This window comes from Lepidochelys kempii, chromosome 6 (assembly GCF_965140285.1).
Source record: "Lepidochelys kempii isolate rLepKem1 chromosome 6, rLepKem1.hap1, whole genome shotgun sequence".
NCBI lineage: Eukaryota > Metazoa > Chordata > Testudines > Cheloniidae > Lepidochelys > Lepidochelys kempii.
This window is the reverse complement of record NC_136385.1, coordinates 76,993,594-77,017,942: the sequence shown is the minus strand read 5'-3', so window position 1 is coordinate 77,017,942 and position 24,349 is coordinate 76,993,594. Positions and strand designations below refer to the sequence as shown.

Here is a 24,349-nt window from a genome sequence, read left to right as displayed (position 1 = left end):
ATAAACTCAAGATAAAAAATCATGAATAAGTAAGGTCATCTTAAATGATGCACTTATGGTGCTGAGACTACAGTAGAAGCTCAGAGTTCGGAACACCAGGGTTACTAACTGACAGGTCAACCACACCCCTCATCTAGAACAGGAAGTACACAATCAGACAGCAGCAAGGACACGCACACACACACACACAAAGCAAATACAGTGCAGAACTGTGCTAAATGTAAACTACTAAAAAAGTGAACAAAAAAAAGGCTTGACAATGGAAGGAAACTGTTTCTGTGCTTGTTTCAATTAAATTAAGATGGTTGAAAGCAGCATTTTTCTTCTGCATAGTAACGTTTCAAAGCTGTATTATGTCAACGTTCAGCTGTAAACTTTTGAAAGAACAACTATAATGTTTTTTTCTGAGTTATGAACATTTCAGAGTTACAAACAGCCTCTATTCCCGAAGGTTTTTGTAAAGGAGGTTCTACTATACCTGCTAATGCTTACCTGTCTGATATTAGTGCAGAACTGAAAAGATTGTCTAGTTGAAACAGAATAATATGTTGCTTACCATCTCACTTTTATGAAACAAAGGGCTTGTCCACATGATGCTGTAATATGCACTATGGGGCCATGATTTCTAAAGCACACTAATGTGTTGTGCATTCATTGGTCTGTGTAGATCCTGCTGGTGTGCACTATAGGTTCGTGAATGTGTGACAGGTAAGGATTAGCATGGAGTCTCAGCACCACAAGAAAAAATTTAAGACAGACTTAACTATTCATTATTTTTTAAATTGAGTTGCCCTAGTTATAAGAAAGTGGTTAGTTCAGTAATTAGATCAGTAAAGTAACCACACTGTGAAGAGGCTTTATAAATAATAGCAGACCCCACCTACTCTTGGAAATGATACTGCTACTAGTGTGTTGAAATACTAGCCTAAAATTGGCTAAAATAAAATGAAGTGAAAACTAACAATGCAAAAGAGAGTTAGCTGAAGGCAGCTATTGTCTAATCCCTCGTCCCACTTATATATTCCACTTTTAAAAAAATAAAATAAATCTGAAAATGGGAAAACACCTTTGCCTATTTAAAGTTCTGGCAGCTTTCCAGAAAAAATTACCAATATTTACAATACACTTTGGAGCTGTATGAACCTCTAAAGTAGCATGTGTGTACCACGGGAACCACCCTTTTTTTTTTTTTTTTTTAATAGAATACCCAAATAAACACACACATAATACGTGGCTATAAGCACAAGTCAGACTGATTACTAGGCAAGCTTAATTAGCCAGTTATGCTTACAGCTGCACGGATGTTATAAATAAAATATGCAGCACCACCCTTTCTCCGCTTATTGTGTCCATTTTCTGCTCTCTTCACTTGGTGTGAACAGAAATGTTGTTGCCACTTGTATGATGAATGTAATGATCATGAAATAGTATCTGAAATTCTTTCCAGCTAAAATGCTACAAATAAGTAGTAAGTGAAGTACATGGCTTGTGTGATTTGGCTCAGAGATTAGTATGATACACAAAAAGTAAAACTAGAGATAAAGTTCATTTGCATAGACAGGAATAAACTCTTAATTATTGTCTGTCATTGTCTTAAGTGGAGATACTATGTAAATAACCGATTTGCAGGAATATCATACCACATACTATTATTTTTAATCACCGTAAAATAAACTATTTAATGTGTCATAAAGCAAGTCCTTTAAGAAGTTAAATGCAGTTTATGAGAATTTATATAGACTTAAATTGCTGTACTCCTTCCTATAAAAGTACAAACTTCCTTGCTTATTTTAACTGTTTGCCAATTACTTGTTCTCAATTTACAATAAAACAAAAGTCAGGCAACAGAATGTCAAACTGGAAGTTAAACAAATAAATCCCACTAAATATCCCTTTTTACTTGTCGGACAGTAACTGCAGTGATATTAAGTACTAATGAAGATGGTCAGTTTAATATTGTACACTTTACAGAGATCAGATGAAAGGAAAAGGTATTCCTGAGAGTAGGGGAGGAGTCTATAACCCTTTTGTTCAATAGGATGGCCAGAAAAACAGCTGAAGAGGACTTCTAGAAAACATTACTAATGTGGTTTGACAAGATTAATAATATAAGGGGTCTCAGCCTGCTTGAGAGTCACTGGAGAATGAACAGGTTGTGCGGCTTACCAAATAAACAAATAAAATGAATAGGTGCCCACTTTGTCTTGTTATTTGAGCTCACTTGTTTGTCGTGTTAAATGAGTCATCAACCTGGATATGGGGGGCGGGGCAGGATCTGACAGCCAAAGAACTCCCTAAGCAGTAGGAAAATCATGAATGAACTAAAATAACCAGGTAGATGTGATAATGGGGTGTGATGGGGCAACTGCCCTCACTGGCTGGCAAAGGGTTAATAGCAGCACTTAGAGTGGCGGTGCAGAACCCAGCCAATCAGAGGAAGGCTTAGAAGCAGCCAATCAGGGCCAGGCTGGGCTGTATAAGAAAGGCTGCAGGGCAGAGATGAGCTGCATCTCTCCTTGCAGCTTGAGGGGGAAGGACTGGCTGCCTGTAGAGAGAAGTACCTGGGACAGAGCAGTGCTGGGCAGGGTCAGGGGAGCAAGTGGAGCTCCAGTCTGGCTGGCTCCCAGACTGTGGCCTTGATACAGGGGCCGAGTAGGTGCTGGGGCTATAGGGAAGTGACCCAAGAACAGCAGGTAGTGGCAGAGGAGAAGGAGAGGCAGTGAGCAGCTGCCAGCTATAGGGTCCCTGGGTTGGGGCCAAAAGGCAGGCCTAGGCCCCCACCTTTGCTCCACTGGCCGCCGAAGGAAGTGGGCAGGCAAAGGACTGCCGTTTTCCCCTGAGCGAGGGGCACTAGGGGCTGCAATTTGCCACTGTGGCGAGAAGCCAGGCGAATGACTGCTGGTTCCCCCAGAAGGCAGGAAACAATGGAGTTGGGGCACAGCCAGAGGGCCGTGCCCTGAAGAGGATGCCGTGGTCCAGGAGCGATGCGGGTGTCCACAGACAGCGGAAATGGTGGAGAAGCCGTGACGGAGACTGAGACACCATAAGAGGTGCCCTGCTGATGGACACAGCGGCACCTCTCTGTTAACACCGTGTGAGGCAATGTGGGGGTATTGATCTGCCAATCCATCCCAAGCAGGAAGTCCCCAACAAAAAAGAGAGAGAGGTTTAGCTACCTTGCAAGGGCAGCACTGTACATTTTTGTTAAATTGGATGCGGCATTTCTTGTTTAGTATTTCTGATTTGCGGGTGGGTTCTTGCTGTTATGACATGTCAATAAAAGTGATAATTTACCTTTCATAAACAGTCTGGGGACTGTGTGTCTCAAGGGATATGTCTACACTGCAATGCAAGCCAGAGGTTTGAACACAGGCTCAAGCCTAACCTCCCCCTCCTTCGTCTACAAATTGTGCTAACCCAGGGCTCGGCCACAAGGTCCCAGGACCCACAGAGGTGGAAGGTCTGACCCTGAGCCAAACTGTACCCAGAGTTCAAGCCCTGTTGATTTGCTGTGTAGACACAGTCCTACTGGACTTGTGCTCTGTGAGTCCAGCAACAGAATCCCACAATGACATGGGCCTACCTTTGTTGTCCTCTGGACAGTCAAGTTTGGTGGGCAGTCAAGTCTTCCCATACTGCACCATGAACAGAGGACTAGACCGGCCAATGTTTTGGGAAGGCACTAGCAGTTTGGGATATGGGTGGTTGGACTTGGGCCTATATGATGCAGTGCAGACAGTTAAGCCCCAGTTTGGGACCCAAGATTCAGTAATTCCTAACCTGGGGTTATAAATGAGTATAGATGCTCAAGCCCCACATTAACCATCTCAGACGCTGTTAACTTGAGTTCTACTACCCCGGTCTTACATTGCAGTATGGACATACCCAAGGGGGACAGAAGACTAAGTATTAATAATTGTAAAACAGTCTGAAAGTTGAGCCTCTTCACAGAGGACTGAGTTATGAGAGTTTTTCACTGTTTTTCTCTTTCAGTATTTTCCCTTCCTCTCCAGCTCTCACTGCAGTCCATAGCAGTCCTTTCAGTACTTTCACAGGAAGTAGAACTGCCCCCCCTTCTACAGCATACCAGACCATTCTACGACAATTGCACCTGTAATTTAACAACACACCATCAGGCCAAGCAGATCTGTCTGTCTGGATCAGCAACCATGGTGAAAGTAATTTTAATGTGCTTCTTCCACTAACTGGCTGTTTATTTTTTATCCCGTTCTATTTTTGCCATTCTAACAGGAAGCCCATATAGTCTATTATTCACCCAATCACAAGCATATATCTGCAAGTCAAAAATCAGTACTATGTGGAAACCACAGAAAAAGATTTGTTTTTGTTGGGGCTTCACATTGGAACACTGAATTGTGAAAACCACATTTCATGATAAAAGGTTTAATATCTTTTCTTACATATTCTATGTTTGGGCAGAATTAATCAATGAATGACACAGCTCATGTCTAGACATTAAACATACTTCTGTGTGTTTTAAGAAAAGAGGAAACTTTAAGGAATGCAAGTTGGTTAAAATCACAAAATCTGACCAGCTGTAATGTGAATCTGTTCGAAGGAAGAACTATCAGTCATCTCTGAGCAAGAGAAATCAAATTATCCTAATGAATACAGGAGGAATAATATATTTATAAATGTATATTATATTTAATAACATACATAAATATAATATACATATAAAACTAATATTAAACAATCCTTTAAACTCTGGCACATTACTTTGAAAAACAAAACTGATGAAAGTGACAAAAATGGAGCTACATATTTTTAAACGGATAAATCATGATTCCATTATTTTACCTGAAACTCTTTTGAGTTACCCCAAGTAATGTGAAATAAAGTCACACCTGCGCTTCTAGTTGGGAGTTCTGGGTGTTCAGCATCTCTGAAAATCAGACCAAGGTGCCCAAATAATTGAGGCACCAAAATCAGAGGCCACTGCTGTAAAATTTGGCCTTTATTTTTCATTAAAAACATAATTTGTTATTCAGTAATTGTAGGGAATACAAACGTAAAACTAAACATAGTATTTTACATATTTAAAATGTTTTCTCCATAAGCTCACAAAAACAACTTCCATCTCCACAGGAGCAAACAAGGGCTGGGAGGAGAAAGGTTGCTATTATCACCACTCACCCCTATGCTCCCCTCTGTGACTCTAAAACCCAAAGATACAATAGAAGCAAACACAGCATGTTTTCCTCTTTCCTGAGCCCATGCAATTCTCTCTACACCTGCTCCATGTTGTCAGGGCTCTGCTGGCATTCAAGGGTTGAGCGGGCGGGGTGGGGGTGGGGTGGGGAGCAGGGCATAGCCACAGTCTCTCAGGACTTCATGAATTTCTGAGCAGAATCCACTGCTCCCCCTCCACAACTCTTACTGTGAATTAACAGGACTGTGCATTCCCTTCTTTCCACTGCTGCTACTAGTCAGTAGATGACACTATTCCTGTTCAAAAGTTCATAAAATTTAGTGCACACATTTAAAGTAATGTACAGGTTAGAATTCTTAACTTTTACTGCAGCCTGCACTCCTTTGGTTCTCAAAATATGTTCTTGCACCCCTTATCAAAAATCGTTGAAGTAGGTCAGTTCTTTAAACCTAAATATATTTTTTTGTTTGTATATTACAGTCATCGTTAAAAATGTATAATGTTAATAAATACATAGGTTTGATGAAACAAAGTAGTTGTACTTATGTGCCTGTGCTTAATTTGTGTTTTCAATGATTTACCTTCTAAAAAAATCTGGCATGTCTCGCACCCCCAGAAAGGGCATCTCGCACCCGCAGGGGATGTGTGCACCCCAGGTTAAGAACCACTGGGTTAGACAGTATATTACACCTGGTTAAATTTTACAAAACTGACCATTTCACAGTATATCATGGGTTTTTATATAATGAAAATTGACATATTTGCAACATTTATCTAGATTTTATATACTGTAAGCTGAATTTTAAATATGTCCATACTATATTTTATGAAACCAATAAAAGAATATAGTCATATATAGTATTTGTCTGTCTAGGCCGATGAAGTTTGTCTCCAATCCTAAAATTGCTGATGCAGATAGCCTATTTTTAATTTCTTTAAGGATCTACTGCTGTAAGGCATGCTGTTACTTCCACATCCTCTGTTGCCGGTTCATCTGAATATGGGTTAAATATGACAACACAACAGACTTCACTCTGTAGCCAAGAGGAGAAAATATAATTTTATGTACCGGGAAACAGCAGGTGCAGAAGAGCAACAGAGAATACCTATTTTTTCTTTCAGGAACAGGAATTCTGACGGAGGACCTTGCAAGGAAGGCACACACCATTTTCTCATATTCTGTGGACACCAACACTATCCTCCCTGCCACTCAGGCCTGTAATCTGTGCATCCTCTTTCTCTTGTCCCTCACTCTAAACCATATCCACTCTGACAGCTCTTCCTGCAAAACATTTCTAAGATCCATCCTCTGTTCATCCTGCTAAAATTCTGGTACAAGCCCTCATTAGCTTATATCTTGACTATGGCAATCGCCTCCTTTCTGGTCTACACAAATGCCATCTTGACACCCTTAAATCCATTCAAAATGTTGCTGCAAAAATGCAAAACTCAACACTTTGACCACATCACAACATTCTTTGCATCCCTCTATTTGGCTCCCTTTTCCCCCTTCACTCATGCACAAACTACCAGATAGAGCTTTGAGAGTGAAGGGAAGTATGTAGAGCAGTCAGACTCCGACTTCACTCTGCGAATGATGCTAGCCTTTAATGTCCTTTGGTCAAATTTTCCCACAAGCATCTTCACCTGTTTTCTAGGCTGCTCCTTATGTCTGGGGGGAATGCCCTGAAAAAAAAAAATCGGCAAAGCAATCTAATTATCATCTTTCAAATCTCTCCTTAAAACTCACTTAGGTTGTGATGCCTATAAAACACTTGACAATGGCTAAACTACTGGTGTACCTCAGCTGCCGCTCATTACACTAAGTATAATCCCATTTTTTGTCTCCACCTGTTGCCTCCCATCATATATTTAGATAAGATATTTGGGGCAGAGACCATCACGTGTGCGTCAGTGTTGTGCCTAGCATAATGGGTTCTACCATAATACAAACAACAGTCACCACGGTCACAAAGACAGCAACAAGTAGAACCTCACACTGATTGCCATCCATTGTTCTGGATAATGTATGAACAACATGGAAGAGATCAGAAGTAAAAAGCGGTATCTCTGAAGCTTATATGGGGTGGAGGGTGGAAGGTGAAGAAAAGCTGGGAAGGGAGAAGGTTACCCCAGTAATGAGAAGAGCGTCACTAACACTTTCCCTTTTTTACAGTAGAACAGATGGCAGTGACACTGGTATTCGTACTGTTCAAACCCTAAGAACTCATGAGGAAATAGTAATATTTAGTTTAAATGTGATTTGCAATGTACAATCTTCTAAAAACTGTAAGGAGGCCAGATTCCAGTAATATTGTGAAACTATATGTGGCATTCATGAGACAATGTGTTATGCTGTCATTAACACACTGACAACGTGGAAGGTCTAATAAAATGCCAACCAGCAGTATTTCAGTAATGTTCAGCCGCTCTAATCAGGATCAAAGCCTGATTGCACTATCGGTGGGATGAACACATTGTGAGTGACATTGAAATGACTTGCCTACAAACTGCACATAATATTGAAAATAATAATTTTAACTGTTTTCCCCATCAGAAGCTGATAAATAAGATATCCATAGTTTACTGTGAGCACCATGATAGTATAAAAGTATCATAAGATAGAATTCATTTTTTACAAACCTGTAATAACTATTAATACCATACAGCTTAAAGCCATATCACCTTCCACTGTGATTCCAATAGTCCTCACAAGCTAAGCAGAGTCTAGCTTTGTGATTCTTTGGATGAGATGTAAACCTGAAGTCCTAATCACTTGGCCCTGAACACAAGAATCCTAGTGCTTTTTTTGTCTGGTGTTACACATGGTATGCTTCCCAGGCAAATTACAACATGAATAATTAACTTCAGCCTACTTAAATTCTCACTGAAGTTTCATCTGGCTCTTGTTCTAAATGAATATGTAGCACAGCTCAGTGCTAATTAGCAACTTCCCCATGCCATTCCACTGGTGCTGTGTGGGTGTCATGATAATTATGGACAGATTAGATAGGATGTCCAGGAGAAATAGTTTGTACAGTCAGTTAAATTGTTAAATGCTTTTGGCTCTATATAGAAGTAGGATCACCATCATATTAAATTTCATTGGTTTTTTTTTTGAAAAATGACTTTTGAGAAACATGTAAAGGATGTTAATTGCAATCTTTTTGTAGTTAAGATAATATTTTTAAAAATAAAATATGTACACTACCATTGTGCTTGCTTTCATGGGTGAAACTCCAAGAGATAACTTGCTAATGCTCAGCTAGGACAAGGACTAGTGTTTTGAGTGAAACTGAAAACCAAAACTGGTCATAGAATTGGACTGTTTAAGGCCAGAAGGGACCCCCAAATCATCCAATCTGACATCCTGTGTATCTCAAGTGGCTAACATCCCCTACACTAACTCAGCAACCAAAATTAGTATTACAGCCCACAGAAGACTAAATTATTATATGCCACAGGTAAAGAATAAAAGGGATTGAGGTGCACCAGGGATCAAGGCCTCCTGCAATGGTGGGGCAACAATTAAATGAGCTATAACGAGATAATCCCAGCAAGTGCCCCGGACTTTCATGGTACAGAAGGTGGCAAAAAGCCCTGATAATTCCTTCCTAATCCCACATATGGCACTCAGTTAGACCCTGAGCATGTGAGCAAGAACCAGCCAGCCTAGCATGGGAGAGAGAGTGCTTGGTGCCACCTCAGAGCACTGGCCCACCCTGTCCAATGTCCCATCTCCAGCTGTGACCATCTCTGATGCTTCAGAGGAAGGAGACAAAAAAGGAAATCAGATTTTGGGGGGGAGCGGGGGGTAAAGGGGGAGGAATCCCTTTCTGACTGTTACAGGTGACTGGCTGAAGCCCTGACGCATGAGCTTTAAGAATGCAAGCCATAAACCAGAAAGAACAACCAGGGCTGCCCCACAACCCTGCCCCACACCACCATAAACAACCCTGACATACAGTCCCACACATATACTTTTCCTGCTCTCTTGAAATGAATTAAGTGTTTTTTCCCCCAAAACTATTGGGAAGCTGTTCCAGAACCTCACTCTTCTGATGGTTAGAAACCTTCTAATTTTCAGCCTGAGTATACCCATTTGTTCTTGTGCACGCCAACATTGTTCTTTAGTTTGAATATCTCTTTATCTTTCCAGGTGTTTACCCATGATGTATTTATTGAGAGCAATCATACCACCTCACAGCCTTCTTTTTGCTAGGCTGAGCTTGTGATAGGATTGGGCTGACTGGTGGTACCACTTAGTGGTTAGGTCCCCCCAGATTACAACTCTCCCCTGTCTCTAGCATCCCCTACCAGGGGTCACCCTCTTTTGGTAGCTGGTAACTTGGCCCTCTGTCCAGGTCATTGTTGAAGTCCACCCTTTTTCTGCGTAACAGAGTTCAAGAAAATATAGAAGTCCAACGTCCTGCAAAAAAGGAGTGTCCAGCCCAACTCCGGACCCAAAAAGCCCCCTTACTTTAGGGCTTACAATGTCTTCACTCTCCTTAACTCAAGGTCAGGGGTTATGCCACCCTTGTGGCTGGCTTATAGGGGAAGCCTGGACTCTTCCTGTCTACCAGGCTTCGGCCCAGGGGTCCTACAATGGCAGCAACGGAGCACACTGGGGTGCTTCATAAGTTTGCCTTCTGGGGCCACATCCTACCACTTATTTTCCCAGTCCAGGGCATGGTCGCAGTCTCACAAACAATCCAAGAAAAGACAGTGCAAAGGGTTTCTTAATAGAATTAAATATAAAATATATCTGGAGAGATACTGGCTTGTTATTACAAAATATTGTTTGCTTTGTAACTCAAAATGTATTCTTCAATTTAATGAGCATGAGAAATTTTTGAAAAAAGAAGAAAAAGATCTGTATGAAGAAACTTTGTAGTTTGGACATTCAGATGTACATATTAAAAAGCTGCCAATAAAATAACTGGACTTGTGGAAAATACAGTCTTCAATGTCCCCAACATGTGGTTGGCATTATGGTGCATTTACATGAAAATATATGTAGCGGATGAAGGGGAAGTGGCCATTCTAGACAGATTCTCTTTACAAATAGGTGATCTTCAAAGCAGATTTTACGGTATTATAGTTACATACTAACACTGGAGGAAATGGTATGTCTGAAAGAGAAAGTATCCCTATACAGGGAATTTATTTTGAAAAAATTCTACATATATCTCTACAGTCATTTATTTATTATACACATGTAGTTTTAATATCTACATCTATAACTCTGTTTCGGATTCCTAAACGATGTGCAGATTTTGTCCAGGAAAGAGACAATAATTCAACTATATTTTGCAAGCAGCTAACTTATTTTCATGGTCAGTTAAGTGTAGGGTAGCATGGTTAAAGTGTTTCTGCTACTAAAAAACGTTGGATAGAAATCTAATTAGATTTCTACAGTTTTGTTACATTTAGAGGTCAAGTAGTTTTTAGACAAAACAAGATCTTGCAGCTGAGTCTATCACTTAGTTAAGGGTACTATTAACATCTTTTTCTGTACTTTTAGAAATCTTTAGCTGCCCTTTTAATAAACCAAAAATATTTAGTTTAGTTGTTTAAGATTTCTCATTTTGGAAACCTAGACTGCACTTTTTTTATTTTTATACTAATTATAATCCATCAAATTTTTAGATGATGACAGAAAAAAACTCAGAGCAAAGTCTTCACATTTGGGTTCCTAAATCTAGACAATGAAATCCATATTTACACACCTACATAACAGGAATAATTCTGAGAAAAGATAAGCCAAACATCTGCAGCTCACATTGAATTTACCTCCAAAGATTATTAAGGCGTCAGTTATTTAGGTGCCTAAATAAAGATTTAAGTGTCTAATTGTTGACACCCAAGTTTTAAAATATTGACTAAAGCTAGTTATTCTGCTTCTACAATATTTCCTCCCTAGAGCCAAGAAGAATTTGTTACTGATAAATACGTCTCTTTTTTACATTTTAATTATAAACATGTAGAAATGCAAAACAAATCGTGCATCAAATTACTGAGCTTCACCCAGCTACAGAAGACAGCTGTCCATTCCTATCATACTAAGGTTATTAAAGTTTACCATTGCAGTAAAAACAAAACTAAAAAAGTCTCCTTCACAATATACAGTGATCAGTACTTAAATTTCTTTCAACCTTTTATTCCTGGACAGCGGTTGGTGAAGTGTCAGTCTCACACTTTGTAAAACAGAAACTTTAAAGGGTCATGACTTTACAAGATGATGAAAACAGTTTTTCCATCATTCTAATTTAGTTATTTCATGAGGTTCTTCATTTCAGCAGCACGCTGTCTTGATGAATCACCCAGGTTTTAAATTTAAAGAAAAAAAATCCGAACAAACCTTTTCAAGGTTAATGATATTCTAATAAAATAATTTGACGCAAACTAAAAAATATTATCTATGTGAATTTGAATTGTTTACGAATTCAAAACCTTGTGCTTTGTGTTCTACTGGCTACAGCTTTATATTCATGAACAGGAATAAACATTACATCAGACCCATTAGCAGAATGGATCAGAGATCTGTACCACCTTTTTATTTGTAAATAGAATTTTGATAGTATCTTAGCAATGAAACAGGCAAAATGATGGTGGATGGTTTTACTTACAAACCAAAATAGCGTAAATAATATATTAAAGATAGTTGAGAAGTTCTGTTAAGATGTCTAATGCTATGTTTATGCCTTTACATGGGTATTTAAACCAGTTTCTTTGAAGGGGCTATTGGTATGCAATCAGAATCCTGGTACTATATAAATTAAAAAGGAAAGGATGTGTGGCCTCGATCTTTTTTTGGTACATTAATTTATATTCCTCATGACTAGCAATGGAATGATACTAAAAGGACATGATTCAACAGAAAATACATCCAGCTATTATATTGTGGAAGTCTATGGAAGTCTGCTAAATGCCAATTGATTTTATATAGTTTCAGATGTCAAATCAGGCGCAAGCAAATATAAAAGATACCCTTGTAAACGTTACATGATGTAAACATTGTAATTGATTTTTTTATGCTGTTAAATGAATGATCCAGAATGCTATGCTATTTAAGTTTTTTAAAACTGTATTATTGGCAATTAACACCAGATTTGAAATATATTCATAGGGTTCAAATATATTTGGGAATTTATGATTTTTCTGGCATGTCTTTAAAAGTTGGCTTTTACCTGTTCAATACCAACTAGTCAATTCAACAATTCACTCTGATTTAGAGCAAAATGAACAGCCTAAGCGCTAGTGCGTTTACTACTCTCACTAATATGTTCTCCAGAAGTATGTTTTCTTATTTTACTGAGTTGAATTTGGAATATGCACCCAGATTTATATTTTGCACTGAAAGTGAGTTGTCCATTTTTTTCTGAAGTCTGAATGTACTACAACCCATTCAGTACTTTTTCAATGCAAAAGTATGTGATCCCCATGGGGTATTTGCATACAACAGATTTTTTTCCTCTCTTTTTAAAAATAGGATTCAACCTCTCTCTTTTTTTAAAATCAGGCTCAGAGCTGTGGGGTTTCTATTTTATTTTATTTTTTTACTCAAACTAATAAAATCAGGAGACTGTGGTGAGATCTAGCGGCATGCAGTTTGATGTCCTCAGCAGGATACCAACAGTCAGAAGTGGTGCTGTAAATTCAGTGTGGGGCTTCAACACTGTGCTAAGTGTGGCCTGAATCTCAGGGGCTTCCCTTTGATGCAAGTGCAGTATATTAACTGGAAAAGCATTCACTTTTATTTGTCTGTACTGTCTGCGACAGCAATATCGCCTCATTTAGACTAGTTCAACATGAAAATACACAGAGAAGCAATCTGTTACAAATTAGCATAGCTCCCCTTTCATTTTACTAGCTAGTAATTGGAAGGGGTTAAGAAAGTGTAATTTATCAGATTATATGTGTTTATCTTTGTGTGGGGACAGCATGCCTTTGGTGAATTTTCCTGCGTACCCTGAGGGAATAATCTTTCCTTGATGTCCATTTGATCTGAAAGAAAACAATGACGCCTGTGAAATATGGGAGTATAATTTGTTCGGTTGAGAAGGAACAGTTTCCCAGACATCTGAAATAGTATTAATGACTTTATTAGAACCTTACCTTTCTTTGGAAATGTTTTTATTCTCTCGTTTCCAAATGGTCTTGAAGTCACTGCAGAACTCGTACCACACAGTGAAAACGTAGTTTGGTGTGATGTCCTTCTCACCAGACTTTGGCTTTATCCCAAAGTATCCCACTGTTTCTTCAAAGCTACAGGGGAAAAAAAAACTGTCAACACGTAAAACCCATTGGGGAAGCTTAGTTTCCCTGAGGGCTGGTTCCTGACTCAGTAGCCAAGGCTGATAATTACCATAACTTCCCCTTAACTTTGGAAACCATAGCAGCAATTCATGCCAAGTGTAACTAACCTTCCAACACCTACTTTTTTCCTCTAGGAGGAGAATTTTTGTGTGTGCGCATAAGACATCACTGACGTATATCATGTACGCAAAGCAAAAGGCACTCATTTTTAATAATCATTATTTATTTACCTGAATTTCAAGTTAAACTTATTAAGATTTTTATTCTGCAAAGCTGAAAGGGGAGCTATTTTGGTGTGAGTTATCTGATTAAAGGCTGACACGAGAGTTGTATGCCAAACCAGAAATAATTAGCTGCCAAAAGGAAATCAAGTGTCACCTGATCTCTAGTTTAGAGACTTTCAGGTAGTGATAGAGCTCAGTGCAGCAGCACAAATGCAACAGTCAGTGCCAACAGCTAGTCTGCAAAGAGATAACACAACCAAAGTGATTCATGCCTTCCCAGGGGGCTAGTAAGCTGAAAAAAGCAGTAATAATAGGCTAGTTTTATTGCCAGTGTTGTTATACGTTACTATTCTATATTACAGCTAAAGCATTTTTGCAGTGTATCTGAGTATTTCTAAAAGACTCTTTTCCTGTTGAACATAGTTTTGTGGTATTTTAAGTTATTGTGCAATATGCATTTGAGCCATTATTGTATCACATTTCACAGATAAACAGGTAATTGATTCCATAATCATGGTTATGAGATGTGCAACCTGAAACAATAGAATCTACAAATTCTTTTTGCTTTTGTTAAGGTTGAATCAGTTTTCTTTCCAAATTAGAAATATCTGTCAGGGTAGTTTTGCTGATAATGATTAAAAACAATGTCATGGCTTAACAGTAAAGGCAACATAAGAAAATCTTTCAAGAGAATTCACTTTTCTTGAAACTCCAACTACATTTGGGGAAGGGGAGGTAATGTGCTTGTTAACATCTACTGATGGTTCTTAATTCTTGAATATAGGAAGCTAAACACTTGAAAACAAAAGGTTTTTTAAAAAGTGTACATGGCCTACAAACAATAAAATTTAAGTTCAACAAATGGCCTTCAACTCATCTTTGGGCAGATATCTCATCCCTTATTAGCGGATTCATTTACACAGATCCACATTATGGGATAGAGTCATAAAAAGAACTTATGTGCCTAACTGATACTTTAGACACCTAAATCCCAGAATCAGGTCCCACTGGAATTCACATATCCCTCATTCAGCTGCCACCAAATCCTATAGGTGCCTAAACTCACAAAGCGCCTATATGTTTGTAGTAAAATTTCCTTGGGCACATATGTTTCTGTCCATGAGCATGACACAGCAACTCCATACCAGGTGTCCAGACACATATGTCCCAGAGTGATTTACAAACTGGGGAAAGACAGGCGTTTCTCTGGCTAACTCACTTCCAGGGTCCGATCTGGTAGGTAAACTCTGAGCACATTTACTAGTTTGAGCTGCTATAGGTGAGCATACACTAAACAGCCTTCCCCAACCCCAGGATTTATTGCAGTAACAGCACAGGCACCTAACTCCAATGGAGGGTTTGCAACTGAGAATCCCAAATGCCTCCCTGAAGCTTGGATTTAGATGTTTATTTCCAAAAGAAGGATGGGGTTTAGCACTCACTCCTTGTCTTGGCATCTCCCATTGGCTAGTTTAGGTGAAAGAGCTGCCTAGCATGCTGGCTTTTGTCAATTTCATTCTGATGCACCTTTCTCCCTCTATTCATTGTATAGGGAGCCTAGAGGCCTAATCCAGGCTTTAAGAATTAGGCATGGGATGCAGGGTGATGCTGAGTGTTGCCACACCTAAATTTTTTGTGTATCTAGCCCCATGTGTTTATATGGCAATTCCATGGTTAAGGTTGAGTTTTGCACTTAAAGCAGGGCTTTAACCACTTTGCTATGTATGAAGAATACAGAGTATATGCCTCAAAATTACAGCAAAAAGAAAATGAGTACTTGTGGCACCTTAAAGACTAACCAATGCTCAAATAAATTGGTTAGTCTCTAAGGTGCCACAAGTACTCCTTTTCTTTTTGCGAATACAGACTAACACGGCTGTTACTCTGAAACCTGTCAAAATTACAGCAGTTACTCTGGGGAAGCCAGAGCATATACTGTAGCTGCGAAGCACCTGGAAATTCAGTTGAACCGGTCAGTATACTTTGGCTATTTGTGCTTCTCCAGAGTGGCATTGAGTAGCAAGAGCTACTCAATGAATATGAATAAGAGTTAAAAATTAGAAAATGATTTAAGGTTAATAATTCATATCTAGCTGATGCATCTTTAAAAATCAGTTTAACATAATCGAGGATCACAGATTCTAAAATGCCTTCATCAGAATTAAAAGTTGATAACATGTTATCACTACAGGGCAGAGTTAAGGAAATCTGATTGCCCTAACTGTGCAACTCGTGCTAGGGGAGCAGAGGCAGGAGAAAAAGAGGAACCATTATAGGAGGGAGACAATTCCTTCTAAGTTTCCACCTTTATATAGCACCAGTTGCACTAACACAGTCCCCTGCCTCAGGCCCCAAAGTAAATTCCTGGCCTAACCATCCACCACCCTCAACATTTCCACTGAATCCCCCACCTTCCCCTCTTCCCAATTTCATCCTCTATCACCCCTCCCTCCTATATAGCCCTGCTCTCACCCACCTTGTGCCTTCTGCTGCCCAGTCTGCCTCCAGGCTTTTATAAATAACTATTGCCCATTAAAAGTGAATAATAGATCCTTTCAACTACATCCTTTCATATCCTGGAGGATTACTTGGCAAATTTTCCTATATATTTTTAAAATAATTAAAATAAAAAAAAACCAAACCTGTTTCCCAGATAACTAAAACCAATCAGCCAATTGCAAAGTAAGGGCCAATTTATCAGTACCTCTAGCTGCTTTGCTCTGCACCAGAATGGTGCAAAGCAGCTAGAACGTAACTGAGAATCTCACGCTAATAGTTTAAATGATTTTTTAAATGATTTAAGGCTGATATTGTATAGAATCAAATCATTACAAATATCACGTGGTAGGATTTTCTTTGTTTTTTGTTTGTTTGTTTGTTTACTGTTCATGTATGGCATTTTGAATAGGTTAAAAAAATGCTAAGAAACTCTGAAACAAGAAACTATTCAAATGGAATTAAGGTTGAGAGTCCATAACAGTAATTTGGGGTAAAATATATCACAGGTAAACAACTTAAACACTCAGGACTCTGCCCTGTCATATAACTAGCAAGAGATCAGTACAAATAAAATTAGACTGTATAAAATTTATTATCTTAATTTTGTACTTTTAAATTCTACAGACCCTGAGCCAGACCTTTAGCTGAGGTATACTGACATATCTCCATTGTCTTCAACAGAGCTATGCTCATTCATGCAAGCTGAGTATCCAGACTTATATTTTCTTTTTCAAGCACTATTGGTAATGGGGAATTACTATCTCTTTGCTAATTTAAATCACCTTCAGTCTCCACACTTAATATTAGGAGATTGAAAAGAATAATTAACAGCTACAGATGGGAAAACTTTAGTAAATACTCATCCATCATTTTAAACTCAGAGTAGCAAGGCTTTTATTTTAGAGCTACACAGATACAACACACTTTAACAGTGAATGATTTGCTAGCAAATATAATACCAGTAGTAGATTTGACTGCATTCTAAGAAGGAAAACAGAAAATTCTTGTATGTAAAATTTTAGTTAGTCATGGAGAAAAAGTAAAAGAGAGACACAGTAACTCTGAACAGTTTTAGATGAAAGCGTTTTCAAATGTTACATTTTCCAATATTGCATATCAGATATACATCTCAAGCCTGCAAGATGAGCATATAATGCAATACACACATACAGAGGCCACAATAAAGATGAATATGCTATTTCTCATCAGGACTAAATTTGTGCTGACAAATCTACATCTGTCTTTCAGATAATATGTTAAGACAAGCCCCTAACCTCATTTGGACATTGAAGATCTGGCTTCATTTTCCCAAAGAGATAACTCTTGGCTTGGGAGTGAGATAAGAAGCATTGCAATATACCTGTGCTTTGCTGTTTGTTTGTAATAATGACTGTTGATAAGCTGACCCCCGCTCTCTGGTGCTTCACTTTTTTACCAAAAAAATTTGGCTTATGAATGAGTATATACGGTACTTTTTCCGGATTAGCAATGTCATGTCTGATGTGGTCTATTACTTCGGTTTTTTATGTGTGCCCTTCAAAACTTCTGAAGAAAAGTAAATATTTTATCCTGTGTCAACACTATTCTCCTAAACAAGTTAGAGCTTACTGAATCTTATTTGAATATTGCAAAAACCCTTCAAAGAACATGATGAGCCAAAACTGTAGTTTTTACAGATAAGAATAAATCTAACATTTTTCATGTACAAGAGCCAGGCTATATCTTCAGCATAAAGCTACTAAAAATGCTAACAACTAAAATTTGTCTCATTCAGCTCATTTACAAATAGCTGTACAGCTAGCATACAGCAACATGGAAAGTAGAAGCTCCACATGAACAAAATTTAACAAGTAATACAATCTGTAATCTATTTTGAAACTATTGACTTCACTGACTTTTCCTCCCTATGCCTGCCTCCCCTTACCAAAATATGACATGAATAAATGCTCTTACATTAATTTTTTTTAAATTTCACAAGCTTCTAGTATGGTCTATTTCGCAATCTAGGTGATGAATGAGTAAAATGAGGCCCCTCTATTCGACATTGGTGAGGCCTCATCTGGAGTACTGTGTCCAGTTTTGGGCCCCACACTACAAGAAGGATGTGGAAAAATTGGAAAGAGTCCAGCGGAGGGCAACAAAAATGATTAGGGGACTGGAACACATGACTTATGAGGAGAGGCTGAGGGAACTGGGGATGTTTAGTCGTCAGAAGAGAAGAATGAGGGGGGATTTGAGAGCTGCTTTCAACTACCTGAGAGGTAGTTCCAAAGAGGATGGCTCTAGACTGTTCTCAATGGTAGCAGATGACAGAACAAGGAGTAATGGTGTCAAGTTGCAGTGGGGGAGATTGAGGTTGGATATTAGGAAAAACTTTTTCACTATGAGGGTGGTGAAACACTGGAATGCGTTACCTAGGGAGGTGGTGGAATCTCCTTCCCTAGCAGTTTTTAAGGTCAGGCTTGACAAAGCCCTGGCTGGGATGATTTAGTCGGGGATGGGTCCTGCTTTGAGCAGGGGGTTGGACTACATGACCTCCTGAGGTCCCTGCCAACCCTGATATTCTATGATTCTATGAAAATGGCACCTCAGTACATTTTCACTGAACAAAACTGAATTATTAAATTATTCTGAGAGACCAAGATTCAATTCGCTTATGAAAAAAAAATTAAAACTGCATACTCAGATTATTTGGTTCAAACCACTTGGTTCACATCCTATTCCGCAACACGACATAAGAACGTATGACACTGAGTACTGTTTTGAACTACAGTAGCCTTTCCTATTTCATTCCTGTTGAATTCCTAGAATCAATAACATATTACATTTTGGTCAAATATCTGTTTGAAAGGACTGGAGAAGTTACCTTTTTTGTGCATTTTCCAAACAGCTCTCTTCTGTCTTATGTTCTTCTTTAGCTGAAATGGAAAAATATTGGTATTTTAAATACGGATTTGACTATTGTACTTTGTTTTAAAGTATTCTTTGTAGTACACATTTTTTTATGTTCAGATTTGATGGCTTGCATAATACAGATAACAATAAACATTTCATTATTTTTCAACCATTGGCCCATATTTTTAATAAGTGAGTTTTTCAGTAGGGAATACTCAGATTTTGAAAGTAATGTTTAAAATAGTTAGCGGGGCTAAGATTATGTCACAGAGGTTGCAAAAGTCACAGAATCCATGATTTCCAGAGACCTCCATGATACTGGGGACCCCACAGCAGACCAGCCTCCATGGGCAGCAGAGGGACCCCGGAGCTGCTCAGTGGCTGGGGGTAGGGAGGGCTCCCAGATGCTGGCAGTGACAGAGGGACCCCAGAGCTGCTCAGCAGCCGGGGGCCCCCAGAGCTCCCCAGACTCCACTGCTGGCAGAGCCCCCCCAGCAGCTCTCAGCCCTGCTGGGTGACCCCTCCCAGCCACTGGGCAATGGGGTCCCTGCAGCTCCCAGCCTCTGTGGGGGGGGAAGGGAGAGGGGGAGGAAGGTGCAGCAGGGTGCTGGATCCTCCCTCCCCATTTTGTCAGGGACGTTTTTAGTAAAAATCAGGGACAGGTCACGGGCTTCTGTGACTTTTTGTTTATTGCCCGTGACCTGTTCATGACTAAAAATATCCATGACAAAATCATAGCCTTAAGCATATTATATCGCAACTTCTTCCTATGTAATGCAAATTATTTTTATTTCCATTTTAAAAATAACTCACTTATCTAAGTTTCCTCTATTATTAGAGACAAAAACCTGTAAGATTAACGTTATGTCTACGCTGCACACCTTAGAACACCACAGCTGTGCCACTGCAGCTGTGTCGTTGCAAGGTGCATGATGTAGCGGCTCTTTGTCAACAGGAGAGAGCTCTCCTAGTGAGAAAATAAAACCACCCCCAGTGAGGGGCAGCAGCTTCATCACTGGGACAGCATCTCCTGCTGATGAAGCGCTGTCCACACCGGCGCATTCTGCCAGTAAAACTTCTGTCATTCGGGGTGTGTGTTTTTTTCACACCCCTGAATGACAAAAGTTTTAACGATGAAAGTGCTGTGTAGATATGCCCTTAATCTGTTCTTACAGGATGTACCATTGGATTTGCTGGATAGACACTAAAGAGTAGTTAATAACTTCATCCATTTCACACTAATACTACACTTTGTTCAGAAAGCTGGCAAAGTGGAAATATATGTCCCAAAATTATGATATACACTCTATATTTGCTTTTTAGAAACCATCGCCAAGATTTTTAAAAGTAACAAGTGATTTTGGATGCTTCAGTTACTGAATACCCATTTGAGACACTAGAAGTAGCCTGATGTTCAGAAATGGAGGCTTTGCACTTTCTGAAAAGGTTTCTCAAATTCTAAAATGGAGGCACCCCAGATCATTAACCACTTTTCAAAATCTTGGATGCTTCTTTTACATTCAATGTATGGTGGAACCCACTTACGTTTAATTTGGATAGAGCAAAATTCCACCTACAGGAGACATCGGCAGTAGAAAAATGTGTACTCCTATACCAGCAATAGTGCAGCTTGACTGGTATAAGTCCTAGTGTTAACAGGACTCAGAAGTTTTAATGACACAGAGATAAAGAACTCTGTCTTGATTCTGTCCAAAGAGTCCTCACTACAGTAGAGCCTACATTAGTGCTACTGCATCACTGACAACTGTTGACAACTGTCTATGGTTATAAATTTTTTCTTTTAGTGTAGACAAAGCCATAGTGAAGTGGACTAAAAGTCCTGAATTCCTTCTTTGCATTACAATGAACTTTGACTTTTCTTAGGCCATGTCCACACATAAACTTGCAACCATTTAACTAAAGACTTGCAACCATTTCACTAAAGGTTTGATTTTAAACCAATGTAATTAAACAGGTAAAATGCCTTGGTGTGTACACACTGATTTCGGGCTGAGATGACTGGTATATATCAATTTAGCTTAAACTGATTCTTTACCAGTTCAGATAAACTGAAATAAGCCACTTTTAAATGAAAATAAGAGTGTCTACAAAGGATTTTGCACCAATTTTAAATTTTAAACCAATTTAAGTTAAACCAGTGCAACGCTCTTATGTAGACAAGTGGTTTACACACAAACTGGAACTGAAGTAACCAAAAAGGCTATTATCTACACAATAAAGTTGCACTGGTTTAATTTAAAGCTATGCCTATACTACTAGCCCTGTTGAAGCATAGCTATGGTGCTGTAGCTATGAGCAGGTCTACACTTAAAAGGCTGCATTGGCGCAGTTGTGCTACTGTAGTGCTTACTCTGATGGGAGAGCTTTTCCCATTGGCATAGTGAATCCACCTCCCTGGGAGGCAGAAGCTATACCAACGGGAGAAGCTCCCCTGTTTATATGGTGCTGTCTTCATGGGGTGGTTAGGTTGGTCTAACTATATTGCTCAGGAGTGTGGATTTTTCACACCCCCCGAGTGATGCAGTTACACTGCTCTAGCTCTGTAGTGTAAACCTGGCCTATTTCGCTGCAAATCCATAAAGTAGACACAGAATACGTCAATGGAAAGAGTTGTTCTGTCACTGTAGGAACTCCATCTCCCCACCCAAGTGATGGTAGCTAGGTTGACAAAAGCATTCTTTTGTAGACCTAGCTGTCTCTGTATCAGGCATTAGGTCACCATAGTTACAGCACTCAGGGGTTTGGATAAATTTTAAATGTAGATCAGCCCTACAATATGATTTTAAGCCAATTTAGTTTAACAGGTGCAAAAAACATTGTGAATGCTTATATTTTGGTTTCAAATAGGATTACATAGATTTGATATACTTGCTTATATTCAGTTTGATTTAAGATGAACCAAACTAAACCATTCTTAAACTAAAATAAAGATATCCAAACAGGGGTTTGCACTCATTTAACTAAACCATTTAAAAACTGACAAGGTAAACTAGTGTATTGCTGCAAACAGAGAAGGCAAAAACTGGTTTTAATTCACAGCTTTTGTTATTCTTCTGCAAGTCTGTGTGTAGACACTCTTATTTCAGCTTAAATGTGTCCTATTTGGATTTAAGTTGATTTTAACTATTTAAACTAAATCAAAATAAGACACTCTTAACCCAAAATATCTGTCCACATAAATGTACATCCAAAGAGCTAAAAGTTTGAATTAAAACTGATTAATGGCTTGTCTACAAAAGAAAGTTAGATTGGTTTAATTTAAATTGGTTTTTGAACCAATGTAGTTAATAGTGTGCCACAGGATGGCTGGCCCCAGTACAAGCAATAGAACCAGCACCTCTGTGCCAGAGCAGGTGCTCCCATTTGGCCAAATAAGAGGGTGGGGCAGCACCTGGGGGACATAAAAGGTCAGAGAGTCCTGGTAAGAATCAGCCAGGAAACTGACACAGGTCTTTGGGGGAAAGCTGTGGAGAAGAAAGCTTGCTGCAGGCCCTCCCTGGGAAGAGGGAGGAATTGTATAGGAGACTGTATGTTTGGGACCTGGGAGAAGGCTGAAGTTCAGGAAAGCAGCAGGAGGGGTTTGCTGGCTGGCACCCCAAAGCCAGAGCAGGGCTGGAGGGGCAGCAGAGGAGAATTGCCTGCTGGTTCTAAGCTGGAGAACCAGAGCCAAGGGCCAGAGAGGGCTGAAGGCAGGAGAACAGTGGAGGGGCTTACCCCCGACATCCACAGAGCAAGAAGCTGGACCCAAAGGAACCGTGAGAGGCCAAGGAGAGTGAGGGATGCTCCACTGGTTAGGATGCTCCCAGCAGAGAAGCTGGGGGGTTGCCACTGGGAAAAACAGGGTTGCGCTCCAGGGAGGTCGACATTCAAAGTACCCGGCTTACTGGCTGGGGAAAACCTCTCTGACTGCTGGGACAGAGTTGCTGGGACTGTATGTTGCATGTACCGTTGGACTATGCTGGAGGAAATCTAGACCATGGTTGTGGGACTCTTCTTATGATTTATGCGTATGGAACTTTTGTAATAAATTCAGAGGTGCTCACTTTCCAGAGTGCCAAGGGTTGCTCGTCCTCTGGCTCTGCTCCAGGCCCTGCCTCCACTCCACCCCTTTCCCCTAGGCCCCACTCTACCCCCACCCAGCCTCTTCCTGCCCAGTTCTGCCCGTGAGCGCGCCGTGTCCTCGCTCCTCCCCAGCCTCCTGCAAAACAGCTGTTCATGGTGGACGGGAGGTGCGGGGAGGGAGGAGGAGGTGCTGATCCATGGGGCCCACTGGTGGGTGGGAGGTGCTGGGGGCTGGGCTGCTGGTGGGTGCTCAGCACCCACTATTTTTTCCCTGTGGGTGCTCCAGCCCCTGAGCACTCATGGAGTCAGTGCCTATGAATAAATTAACCTCACAAGGTCCATATTTATACTTGGAAAGACTGTGGATTATTTCATTGGATTCTAAAGGAGAGAAACTGAGGCAGACGAGCCTGTGGTGCCGTAGGAGAGCGCTCCAGACAGGCCTGCCTTATGACAGTGCAAAAGGCTGTGTGGATACATATTCCGGTTTAGACTAGACTTATTTTACATTGGTTTTAGTCAATTAGGAACTGGTTTCCATGCAATTGACATAAGCCATGCAGTCTGTGAGAGTTCACAGAGCCTTCTGCACCAAGTTAACTAAACTAGATGAAAAACCCCTGAAAGTACGTGCAGACAAGCCCTTAGTTCCCTCAGTCTAGGTTGTCTCATGGTACTCCTCTTGAAATGCAGCTATTGTCACCCTGGACATAGGTGTCAAGTGCTACATTTCAAGTGAAAGATCATTTCCTTGTTTGTTCAGGGTGAACAAAAAAGAATAAAAAAAACTGCCATTATCCCATGAGACGAGGAGTGCAATATAGTTCCTGGCTCCTGACCATCCACTAATAAAGTGGATGGTGGCTAATAAAGAGTAAGAAAGATGTAAAACTGGACTTGAGCTATGTCTACACTACAGACCTTACAGCACACAGCTGTAAGGTCTCCCATGTAGCCGCTCTGTGCTGATGGGAGAGGGCTCTTCCACTGGCATAATTAAACCACCCCAATAAACAGGGGTAGCTCTGTCTGGGGGACAATGTTTCCTGCTGACATATCACTGTCTACACCTGCGCTTCTGTTGGTGTAACTTATGTTGGGTAGGGATGTGTTTTTTCACATCCCTGAGCGACAAAATCGTATCGACAAAAGTGCT

At 39.9% G+C, this 24,349-nt stretch overlaps 1 protein-coding gene across 2 annotated transcripts in view; it reads right to left on the bottom strand.

The window, feature by feature from the left end:
- The window catches only part of LOC140913108 (formin), a 246,752-nt gene that overhangs the window by 8,151 nt on the left and 214,252 nt on the right, over nt 1-24,349 (bottom strand). For both annotated transcript variants that reach the window (XM_073348842.1, XM_073348843.1), the window contains 2 exons: nt 19,082-19,133; nt 13,292-13,441 (listed from right to left, as the gene is read on the bottom strand). In XM_073348842.1, the coding sequence (XP_073204943.1) occupies nt 13,292-13,441; nt 19,082-19,133 (202 nt within the window). The remainder of the gene's footprint in view (nt 1-13,291; nt 13,442-19,081; nt 19,134-24,349) is intronic.